Below are 12,578 nucleotides of genomic sequence, written 5' to 3'. Positions count from 1 at the left end.
GGCCATTTTTCTGAAGCAGATGAGGCTACTTGGTTGTCATCATCAGAGCACTCTATTTCATTTACTTTGCACATTTTCTGTGCTGCATAGCAGTTCTTCTTTGTCCCATGTTTCATAAGTATATAAAATCTATGAAGTGTATAAAAGTATAATTCTCACTGAGTACACCCAGAAGAGCCACACAAAGTACATAGTTTCAGGAATCCAAAATGTCCTAGGAATAAAGCTGCATGCATATATTGTTGCACCACAAAGATTTTTGGTGATTGGTGGGATAAAATAAAGGATGGAGAAGACAGGAAGGGAAAATTCCCTATCCCGTGTGCATTTATAGAAGCACACAGCTCTCTCTGTTACTTAGCTCTGTGGCAAAGGAAGGTGATGGAACCTAGGTAGTCCTTGGGTTCTAGTGAATTAGACTTTCATTCCACTTAAACAACTTTTTTTAGCTGAATTTGTGCTCTCAAACTAGTTTCCCTAATTTGCTCACCTGACTAGGCCACTGCACATTGTACTGTTGGTTAGCAGTCTTGCGATAATCAAGCCTGCTGCAGGGTAAATGGCAAGAAGATTGAAAAGTCCTGGCACGATAAGCACCTTGAGCAATGACTAGCACAAACAAAAGCCAAACCAGATTCTGGAATCCCAGAACACCAAGTTCAAAAGGAAAAGTTTATAATTAATTTCATTATAGTTTGACTCAAGGTATACTTGATTAAAGAGATTATGGTCTATAAGCTCTGTAATTTTCTTCACACACGCTAATCATTCCAGCTTCCTACTACACTAGTACATATTAATTTTCAGGTTTATAGCTTTCAGTGAATTCTTAAATATTATTCACTTGTTCCTCACATACACTGTTGGGTTTTTTTCATTCATACAGACATCCAAAGAAAACGGAAGAAACACTGCATTAAATTGTAGCAGCAGACAGACCTAAACCCAGAGAGATAAATAGTAAACCAGTAATTTAGTTTCTGCAACAAAGTGGGTAAATAGAGCAGAAATATGACCCCATGGTTAGGGTACAAGCCTAGACTTGAAAAAAAAAATTGAGACTCTGCTTTGCCACTGATTTTCTATTTTACTTTGGGCAGTCAATTCCTGACTATTAAACAACTTGATGCGATTTGTTATCACTTGTTCTGCATAAAGAAAGGCACACAGATGCACTTGTAGGACCAGGATCCCTATGCCTCAGATTTTCTCCTACAAAAGGAGTGTAGCAGCACATTCCTACTTCCACATTGTGGGATTCTTTTTTGCAGAGAAGCAGAAGGGAACAAGAAGAAATAAAGTTTTCCATTTACCCCAACTACAACCTGAGCAAACTCTCCCACAACCATCTCTCATCCACAGGCTGTAGGAGGCTGTGTCAGCTCCCCAACACATCACAAGCCTGAGTCTTCCTGATCATGCCAAAATCACTAGCAAATATAGGAGGTAATGCTGATAGAGGTATCTGTGCTCTGAGACATTTACATGGAACATAAAATGGGCATTGAATGCTGATGAAGTGGGGCTGTATTACCAATCTGTGCTTCTGGGTATGGAATCATAAATGTTAAAATAGCTAAGTACTCCAGAGCAAATTTCAACAGTTTTTGCCTTAAGGACCATCTCAGATAATGTAAGATAGTATTGCTTAAAGATTTCTATTTTTATCTTCACAAGTTCCATATCTGACCTAAATACTACATATGGGAGTATTTATACTATCTGCAAAAAAAAATTGTTCTAATCAAAATGTGTCTGTGTATTTCTCTGCAAGATTCTCACATTGTGCCAGTGAAACCACTAAAACATTGTTATTGCACAGCATTGAAATTGGCATTGGCAGCACCTCCTCAGACATGCCTAGTCAGGACATAGTGATAGAAACTGCCTGACAGTCATTTAAAGGGTGGCAGTTTGGGAACACATTTTGGCAACAAGGCAGGAGAGAAGTAAGAAAATAGAAATAATTTTTCCTGTTTGCCTTTAAAATTCAGAAGTAGTGTGTCATAAAAATAACTCGGTATCCCAGAGCTCTGCATTCAAAACTAAGAAGAAAAAAAAAATCAAACCAACACAACCCACAGGTGTCCACACTGATGCTCAAGGCAGATTAGTCTAGAAAGATAAAATTCAATTCTAAACTCCCAGACATATCTGCTGTCAAAAACCAGAGCGCTTTGCTGCCCATGCTCCAGATTAGCTCCTGCTAATCCGGGTCTGGAGGCCTGCCTGCTCTCCACTGGTCCATCTCAGGCTCTGCAAACTCAGACAGTCCCACGGCTACTATTGAGGAAAGGGTTACTCTTTGCCAGCTCTTGGCTGTTCATTCTCGGTCTCATCTCCAGAACTGGCATTATTTGGCAGCCCCTGGAATGCCATTGGCATTATTTGTTCCTTGCAGTGCCACTGGATGTTCATAAGAATATGGGAACATGGGAATTAATTTGGAGAAGGCCTCAGAAGGCTAGGCTCTGGTTCTAGCTCTGTGGTACTGTAAATAAATATTTCCTATGGGACAGAGACAGGTGACTGGCAAGGGTAAAGTCTTGTTGGTAGGAACACACTGATGTATGTCAGTTGTAGACAGGCCTTTAAAAAGTGGAGAAAACTAAGCAAGTCTGTAGTACTTTCCTCTGCTTAAAACAAAATCAGTAACAGGAAAGATACAGCTGGAAGGAAAGCTAGTGTGATACAATCAGAGTAAATCAGAAGTCCCTTAAGGCAAGGGAAGGTGTGTTTTCTTCCTCAGAATTAGGCATTTCAAATATCGACAGACCTAGTACGGCACAATCAATACATCAATTCCTATGTGAAGTATTAATTATATATATTGCTGACAAATAATCATTTAATTACCATAATGGGAGGCTTCAGTGACAAGGATGTCTATCAAGCACACAGGACCTAAAAATAGCAATAGCTTTTCGACCGTGTGGCTTTGCATGAAAATGTTGTTGCTCAGCTTCTGGTCTTGACACTTGTTACATCACCTGGCCAATACAGAGTTTTGCTAATAAAGTTCTCCCCTTTTATCACAGCAGTGCTGCCATATATAATTTGTTTCTCTAGGGCATAGTGACAAGGGTTTGGTATGGATTACCTGAATCAGTTCATCAAGCTCTGTTGCATTCACACAGGAATGCTGAGATACAAACGTCTGCTTCTGAATCACAATGGTGGTTCTCTGGGAGGTCTCATGAGGCTGCTCCAGGGCTTTAAATACTGTTGCTCCAATTATCAAATATACAACTACCACCAGAAAGATTGTTGAGACTGTCTTCCATTTCATAACATTAATAGCTGAATCACTTTCCTCCCGTGAAGTGAGCACTGTAGGCTTGGTGGAAAATGATAATCTTGGTTTGGAGTTCTGAGTGGCCGATTTGGGATCCAGCAAGTCAGGCGCCGCCACTGGCAAAACAGAAAAAGGAAGTTATTTTTGCAGTGCCACTCATATTTTGCTATCAATGTCTGCCAAGAGGTTACAGAAATCCTGTTGCTTCTAACAGGAATTCTTAAACTGTTGACTCTTTCCCTTAAATCCCATGTCACCTGACAACAAATCAGCTGCTCTGAGTAGTATTATCCCTTTTACCTGCATACACACTTTTCGCAACATTTTCTATATGCATCTGCTCCCTTATGATGTTCATTTGCAAAATGCAGATTTCCCCTACATTCTTGCATTTCATTAAATGAGTATCAGGTGGTATTTCACTGCAGATTCTTTACATCCGCTGCTCTCTTAAACACTGCTAAGCAGTTTTCCAGCTGTGTTTTACCTCAGCATTACAGAAGTAGCAGAAAAATACAAATTTTTCTTTCTCTAACCTATTTTGCCCTGTGCTTCAACAAATGTGCTCCAGCAACAGTTGCATGATCACTTCTGAACTCCCCAGACACAACCACAAAACCAATACACTGCTCATCATACCAGTCTTAAAGCACTAATTAGGTATGAATTACACCTTTCAGAAAACACCAGTAAAACAGAAGTGTAGTTACTGGAAAAGCCACCATTGGTTAGAGCGTGTATTTTTATTTAGAGCTACAAAAACCCACCGGGCTAGGAAACGAGCAGCTGTGTGTCATCCCGATAACCCATGTGACTCCCAGCAACTACATGGGCACTAAAAGTATCTGCCACAACAAGTGCAGGTGAAGGTTTCCTGTGGGCAGACGGCCCCAGCAGCTGACCACGCGAGATATATTTAAATTGTTCTGAATTACAAGTACATTCTGAACAGCCACGACATCGCTTGCAGCTGCCAGTGGGGAAAGTCCAGATCTAAATATCTAGACGTAGAGGAAAGTCGCCCTTGGGACGGCACAGGTGGGACACGCTCTCAACGGGACTAGCGATACGGTGATACCTGGCAGGGTCACTCACCTCGGGGCCAGGAGGGATATAGTCAGCTATTGTCCCGGGCCAAGAGGGGACCCGGGGCACCCCGCAACCCCCATGGGCCGGGCTCCGCTCATCACAGTCACACCGCTGTCCATGCCTCCCACTGCCAGTCCCCCGTCCCCCACCCCACGGGCACCGGAGGAAAGGCACGGCCCCCCTCCCGCACCCCACACCTTGGCAGGGGAACCTCCTACCCGCCGCTTTCACCTCTCCTGTCGCACCCCCGCGACCCTCCGAGCCCCCAGGGGCGATGCCGGGGGCCTCGGCGCTCCCGGCCGGGTTCGCCGAGCCCCCCCGCCCGCCCACCCGCCGGTAATAGCTCCGACCCGCCGCGGCCGCCGGCGGCGAACAAAGGAGCGGGCACCGGGCACCGCCGCCCTTTGGCCAAGGCCGTTCCAAAGCGCTGAGTTATGCCCACCGCCCCCGAGGGGCGCAGCCCCGGTCCCGCGGGCAGCGGTGGACGAGCCCCCAGCCTCCGCCAGCAGAGATGCTCCGCGTCTGGGAGCAGCGCGGGGGCGAGGCGACCGGCGGCGCGGCTGAGGAGCGGAGCGGGGCCAGGAAAAAAAGGGAAGGCAGCCAGGCAAGGTACAAAGGGGGTCCGGGCCGCCGCCGCCGAGACTATCCCGGGGTCCCTCCGGCGCCCGAGCACGGGGAAAGCAGGGGCGCATGCAGCATCCGCAGGGCTGGGAGCGGGGAGACACGCCATTGTGCTCGTACTCACTTCTTATTTACCGACCCGGTGCCCTCTCCTCGCTCCACGGGCAGGCATTTTTTCAGGGCTTGAGTAGATACAGTTAGAAGAAATTAAAAATTTAAAAAATGTTTAAAAAAGGATTTTTTTAAAAAAGAAAGAAAGAAAGAAAAGAAAGAAAGAAGAAGACCGAGAGGAAGAGACTGATGGATGGGTCTGGAGGAGAGGGAGCGGCAGGGGCGGGCGGGCTGGCAGCGCAGATCCCGCCGGCTCCCCCCGGCCCCGGGGCGTGCGAGGTGCCTCACGTCGCGCATCGCGCATCGCACATCACGGCGTGTGAGTGTGTGGGTGCTCTGTGTGTCCGTGCGTGAGAGAGCCAGTGTGTGTCTCCGTGCGTGTGTGTCCGTGCGTGCTCCGGTACGCGGAGCGTGCGGAGCGGCCCGAGCCCGGCGATGTCATTTGTGGGGTGGGGGGCAGCCGCGATGAGGATTTCCCCCCCGCCCCGGCGCTCCCGGCCCCCCGGGGTGTGCGCGCCACTCCGCTCCAGCAGCCCGGCTGGCAGATGCTGCAGGGGCGCAGGATGGAAATGAAGAGCGGGGAGACAGCGAGGTACCTGCGGAGACCAAGGTCTCGCCTGGAAACGAGCGAGGAGAGCAGCAGGAGGGAGCAGAAGGCACCGACCACCTCTGGAGGCAAGGCAGGACCTGTCGGCGATCTCTCTCCAACCCCAAACGTGACAGCCTCGCTAGAGCCTCCCCGTGAACTTTTGAACTAGGCGAAATGTCACCGCAGCCGCAAGAGCCGGGGGAATATGAGGGGAGACCTCTCCGGGCAGAGGGACGAAGCTGCGGGGCCGCTCCGTCCTTCCCTGGCTTGGCCTGATTTTTAACCCGTGTGCCTTAAAGCCCGGCGTTTTGCTGCAAGGAGTTAACGAGGTGGGATCTAGGAGTCAGGGATGGCAGCTGCTCTCCTATAGCACTCCCTGCCAGCGAACTGCCTCCTTCCGTTTTACTCTGATAGGTACATCAGAAACGCTGCTTCAGCTGTGGTTTGAGCCACTAAAAAGCCTGAAATTGTGCTTTTTATCCTCTCCACGGGCTAACTCCCCAATTTCCCGTTCATCTGACACCTGCGATGTTATCCCTGGGTCAGTTGTTCACACTGAGGTGATGAACATCTACACTGACCTAAAATGATTTACTAAGAGAATCAAAAAACTGCTGCCACAAACCACTCTGAAAAGTCTCTGCAAACACGTTAAAAGATTAGTCACCATAACTAAAAGGAATAGGTCACAAGCAAGCATTTAAAGCCAGAGTCTGTATCAGTAAAATGGCCAAAGTCAGTCGTACATGGGGTGTTTAATGGACTATAATCCTGCTCAAATCAGTGGCACCATCAGCAAGCATTTTAGAAGTCACTTACTTTAACACTTCCCCCATCAATGTGACATAATACAAATGAGTGTAATATTGAATTCCTTAGGACTCCAATTTCAGCAGCATCAGTCATGCCAGTCTTACCTAGTGTGGTCACACATCTCAGAGATGCAGCAGGGGCCGGAAGCTGCATCTGCCATTTCAGCTTGAGCTGTAGCTCATCGCTTCCCATCACCATGAACCAGCAGAACAGTTGTTGAGTAATAAGAGACATTGGGCCCAGTCCAGGAAACCCTTTTGCAAGCAGACCTTTACTGTCTCAGTCAACTTTATCAACATAGTCCCAGTATTCAAAAAACTGAAGAAAAGTGAAATGCCTCCTCCTGTCTACTGATACTCCCTTTCTCAAGGGAGTCTCGAAGAGTAAAGATCTTCACACCTGGATATTTTTTACATGCGCACACACAGGCACACACGCACAAAAATCATCAGCTTTCTCCCCAGAAGATTTCTGTCTGTACCCACCTCATGGAAAATAATAATTTCACACAATTTTTTCCAACGTCCTATGGGAAAACAGGCACACATTTCCTTCCACGATGACCTGCGTCTCTAAAATACTGTGGAAAATAGTACTACATGCCCTTCTTTAGCAATCTAAATGTTTGGAATAAGATTTTGTTTTGCCTTGAGTGGGGAAATTATTAATAAAAGCTGAAAAAAGGCCAGACTTACTGCCTAAAACTTGAAAGCAGTGGGATGCCTCCTAACAGCTTCACGAGAGTTTGGATGAGGCCTTAAATTTAAGCATTCCACCCAACAAGCAGAAACTATTTTGACATCCACTCCAAGAATGACTGCATTGATGTCTTAATTTTAATAGCTAAAGGGCTGTCTCTGTGGAAGTAATCATTTCTATTAATTACCTACTAAATATCTCCAATGTCTTCTTTCAGTTGGCTGATAATTTTCCACCTATTGTGATCTCAGATGCAGTCCTCACCTGGAACATATCACTTGCTTAAAGTGAATTTGCGCAAATTCTACCAGGAATATAAACACTCCATGTAGGAGTGTTATCTGGCACATACCTTTAGTGACAGGCATCTTCAAATCCAGCAAGAAAATCACTAATTTTGTACAAGACAAACTATTTGTGTATAGCAGCTCCCACTTTCCCAAGGCCTTACATAGCACCAGCATTTATTCTGTGGACTCATGCCCTCTAATATTTTAATCACAATGTACACCACATATTTTTTAAATATTGTGACCATCTTGCCCTCAAATTTGGAACTGATACTTGACCAGGTTGACACATCAGGCCTGAGCTTTACTGAGCAAATACACTCAAATGCAGTGTATCACTTACAAAACATGCCACCAACCAGCGCTGACAAGATTAAGTAGTAAAAAGCGATACAACACAGAATCACAGAATGTTAGAGGTTGGAAGGGACCTCCAGAGATCATCAAGTCCAATCCCTCTGCCAAAAGCAGGATCACCTAGGGTAGTCTGCACAGGAATGAGTCCAAGTGGGTTTGGAAAGCCTCCAGAGAAGGAAATTCTGCAGCCTTTCTGGGAAGCCTGTTCCAGTGCTCCGTCACCTTCGCTGTAAAGAATTTTCTCCTCATGTTGAGGTGAAACCTATGTTCAAGTTTGTATCTATTGTTCCTTGTCTTATTACTGTGCACCACTGAAAAGAGATTGGCCCCCATCTACTTGACACCCACCACTCAAATATTTATAGACATTGATCAGATTCCCTCTCAGTCTTCTCTTCTCAAGACTAAAGAGCCCCAGGGATCTCAGTTTCTCTTCACAGGGAAGATGCTCAAGTCCCCTAATCATCCTCATGGCTCTTCATTGGACTCTCTCTAGCAAATTCCTGTCTCTCTTGAATGGGGAAGCCTAAAACTGGACAAAAAATTCCAGGTGTGGTCTCACCAGTGCAGGGTAGAGGGGGACGATAACCTTCCTAGACCTGCTAAACACACTTTTCTTGATGCATCCAGAATACCATTGGCCCTTTTGGCCACAATAGCACATTGCTCTCCCATGGAGAACTTGTTGTCCACTAGGACTCCAAGGTCTTTCTCTGTGGAGCTGCTCTACAGCAGGGCAATCCTTAACCTATACTGGTGCCTGCTGTTATTACTACACAGATGCAGGACCCTGTACTTGTCCTTATTGAACTTCATGAGGTTTGCTTTCACCCAGCTCTGCAGCCTGTCCAGCTCTCATTGGTGTAGTAGTTTTAGCCTATGCCTTTAAAAATTTTTCCACAGATCTTGAACAGAAAGTGGTAGAATGTAAATAAATCGCTATTGGGTGCAAAAAGGAAAATAATGGTAAGTTCTAAACAATCCATTGGAGAGATAACAGACTTAAACTAGTTGTACAAAACAATCTCTCTTTTCGCTTCTTTGGCTCTGGCTGATGTTTCTCCTGGCTTTACTGACCTTGACCGCATCACTTTAGTTGTGCCTGGTATTAACCACAAATTTTCTGCTCTTTTTCTTGTCCCTTTTTGTGTACATGGGGGTAGAGAGAGGAGCAGGGTTGGGGGAGAAGCTGTAGCTGTTTGTCAATTGCAAACACCTGTAAATATTTGTAAATCCTGTATATTTTGCACATACTCATTGCATTTCATTGTAGATTGTAGTTTTGCTTGTAAATACAGCTTCATTTACTTGCAACTGAGTTGGTCTGGCAAATTTCATGTTACGAGGAATTTTCAACCCACCACAGTTCCATGGCAGCACAGCATAATGGGGTGTCAGCTACTACCCCATTTCCCCAAACCCCACCTCCCATGTTTTGTATCATCAGCAAGAGGTCCAACCTTGCAAACAAAGAGGCTTGCTGCTGAGCCAAAGAGATTTGTCTGAACTATAAATAAATAAATAAATGTTTGTAAGAATAAGTATATGCAGGTTTGGGTATTTCATGCTAACATGAGAAAGACTCACAAAGTACAGAACTGTCGAACACTGTCTAAAAATGTGTTGGCATGAGGTTGGGATGGCCGCATTACTCTCAGACAGTGGCTGCTGGAAGCTGCTCAGCTCTTTGAAACATTAAAAGTAGGCTCAGCCAAGAGAGACAGGCATGCAGAGGAAGTCAAAGTTGCATGATAAACACCAGTCTCATAATCACACAAATAATGGCTACAGATGATATAAACATAGCTTTGATAGGACAGCAGCACACTTGTAAGGAAAACTCATTCCAGATAAACATCACCCTAGAAAGACCAATTTTAAAAGTGTACATAAAAAATACCCTTATCTGTTGCTGATGTTTTCTTTTCCTTTTACTAATAGAAGGATCCATCCCCTCCCTGGAACACTATGAAGGACACTTCCTTTGTGCCCAGAGCAAGTGGCTCCTGCTAAACCCTCACCTCCTGGTACAATAAATGCTCTTCTTTAATCAGCTGTGTAACAGGAGGCACTAGAGGTTCTAGCCTTCTTCACCCTTATTTAATTGCCAAGGATTTCTACAATCCCAAGGGGCTGTCATAGTGATGCTTCCAGTAAGGGCATTTCCCTCATTGACTTATTTAATTCACTGCAACAGACACATGTCTCTGATCAAACACTGTACTGCTATAGACTTCAGACCTTGCTGTGGACAAGGCTCCTTTCCCACTAAAGGAAATCTGCTTCCTCATGACTTAAGAGCAGGAAGCCTCCACTTCTCTCCAGAATAGTCCAGACCACATACCTGGTTAAAATCAAGGCTATACCTTTGCTACTGCTAGATTTTACTACAACAGAGCTCAACGGAAATACCACTGAACTTTTAGTAAGTGATTTTTTAAGGCTCATTTTACCTATTCAGCAAGACTTATGAATTACTTTCTTCTTGATTTCTTTGGAGACACTAAAAGATCCCTGGCAATTCTTTGTGAATAACTATGACATTAAGTCCATGCAATGTTACTGTATTCTGCCATTAAACCATTAGTCATATCCTGCTATGGAAATGTATACCAAAGGAATAACTAAGAGCATACAACTCACTTTTCTTTTGAGCAAATGAGATGTGCTTCACAGGCAACAAGGATGCAGGGCTATCCCCAGTGCCCATGCTAAGAGTGCACCTTTCCAGTTCACCACCAGTGCTAGGAGGGCAAAGAGAAAACAATAGGCAGGAGACACTTGCAATATCTGGCTCTGGAAATGGTAAAGACTTAAAGCAGTCCTATTTGAATACACATGATCACTTTTAATTCACATATGTAAACGAGTTAAGTGTATGAGGTGCAACTAGAACACGTATTAATGAATTTTACCTCACTAGCAAGCTATTACGTATACCATGAGTCTGTCATACAGTGTGATGAATCATTTGTTCAGCAGAAAAGCTATTGTTTCTCACCTCATCAATTACCAGAAAGAATGTTTACATGTGCCCATCTATTTTCAGACAGCTTATATGTCAGTTTTAATTAGGTTCTAATTCTTTCCATCACTAGTAACTCTTATCTATTTATCCATATGCAGCAAGTGGGAAGTTGTTTTGGAACCCATAAGGTATTTGCTATTGTAATTAATATTGTGAATGTGTATTTTTCTTTACCGGCATGCAAATCTCCCAGTGGCTTTCCTCCCTGCCTCTGTCATGGTACCAGACCTAATGGGATTTCTTTCTCACACGTTCTGCCACTGGTTTTTTCATATTTGCCTTCACAAACAAGTTATGCTTGGACAGCTTCAAAAGAAACAATTATAACTAACTTTCCAATGCTTTTTTTCATTAATGATAAATGTGGCTTGCTATATGTCACTTTTATCACAGATTATTCATGCACAGGAAAAATCTACTACTACTTTGAGTTACTGATCTCCTTGAGGGGAAGCTAGTGATGCTTTGGGATGATTACAAAATGTTTATCTGTAATGACAAAAATGTTCTACTAAACTACTGGTTTGTAATTTAGTTTTCACTTTTTTCTCATTGTAGTCACTTCAAAATAGGAGACTGGCAATGAGAATATCCAGATTTTATAACTGGCTGTGCACTTCCTTTAGTACTAATCATGTAGCTCTCCTCAGATTTCCATGGTTGTACTGGATGACTTGGGAGTTGGAAACCTAATCTCTGTACTGCCTTTGTAGACTGATAAAAAACCATGGAGTATTTTGAAAGAAAAAGAATGTACATGAAAGACTGCACACATCAGGCTTGACAAGAAAGTGGCCAACATTCATGCTAACTCTAAAGGCAGTTTTTCTTGAGTAAGCAAGCACATGCTTACTTTCAAACTATGCCTTGAGGAGCTGAGGATTTGATATTTGTATTTGTGAAGTACTATATCCACATTTTAGGGAACTCTGGAAATAGTGACACAGCAACCCGAAAACAAAATAAAATACAGAGAGAGGACACTGGAAATCACCTAAAATTGCATTAATGGGTTTTTTTTTGGGGGGGAGAGTTGTTTGTTTGTTGTGGGGTAATTCACACATAAAATTTGAAATAAACCAGATGAAACAAGAGAAGAGAAAACAGCCTTGGCAAAACAAAGTATCAATGAAGGAACTTGCTAGCAGAAGTGAAAAATAACAAATGAGGAGATGGAAAAAGGAGAATGTTAAGTATCATCTATCTTTCAAACCAGAGTTACTCTATATGGCAGTACAATAAGAGAAAGTGAATGAAATTCAGGAATTCTTTTCAAACGTGCACTAGAGACTCCATTTTCCAGCAGCCTCAGCATGTTCAGCTACATGGAGATACACCTGGAAAAGATGCTACATATCCTTTATAGAAAAACAACATTTGGTAGTTTGGGTTGGTGTGTTAGTTGCTTTTTAATTCAACAGCTTATTCTAAGGATAGGCCTCTTATTTTATCTGAATTATTTTCTCATTTTCTCCTCCCCACCATGCCAGGCACAGAGCTCACAAACCACAGTGTGAAACTAAGCTGTGCATTAATGCTTATGTCAAAATATGGCAGCTGTAAGCAATAGTTAGTTAATTTAGAGAGGCATAGAGTTTCAGCTATTAAAATTTGGGGGGGAGGAAGTATCTCTCAGTTTTACACTTAAGCACCTAAACAGAGGTGAAGAGGTAGTTTCATATCTTA

At 43.9% G+C, this 12,578-nt stretch overlaps 1 protein-coding gene across 3 annotated transcripts in view; it reads right to left on the bottom strand.

Moving 5' to 3' along the window:
- KCNK2 (potassium two pore domain channel subfamily K member 2) overlaps positions 1-12,578 on the bottom strand; it is a 126,778-nt gene that overhangs the window by 71,583 nt on the left and 42,617 nt on the right. The window contains exons 1-3 of one of the 3 annotated variants that reach the window (XM_054170007.1): positions 5,713-5,825; positions 5,130-5,187; positions 3,101-3,411 (exon numbers count right to left, since the gene is read on the bottom strand). In XM_054170007.1, the coding sequence (XP_054025982.1) occupies positions 3,101-3,411; position 5,130 (312 nt within the window). In that variant the 5' untranslated portion in view covers positions 5,131-5,187; positions 5,713-5,825. Of the gene's footprint in view, positions 1-3,100; positions 3,412-5,129; positions 5,547-5,712; positions 5,826-12,578 lie in introns of those variants that run through there. The other 2 variants (XM_054170000.1, XM_054169994.1) reach the window with 2 other exon arrangements.

Source organism: Dryobates pubescens, chromosome 2, assembly GCF_014839835.1.
Source record: "Dryobates pubescens isolate bDryPub1 chromosome 2, bDryPub1.pri, whole genome shotgun sequence".
NCBI classification, from domain to species: Eukaryota; Metazoa; Chordata; class Aves; order Piciformes; family Picidae; genus Dryobates; species Dryobates pubescens.
Note: the sequence above shows the minus strand (reverse complement) of the source record. Positions and strands in the feature narration are given on the sequence as shown.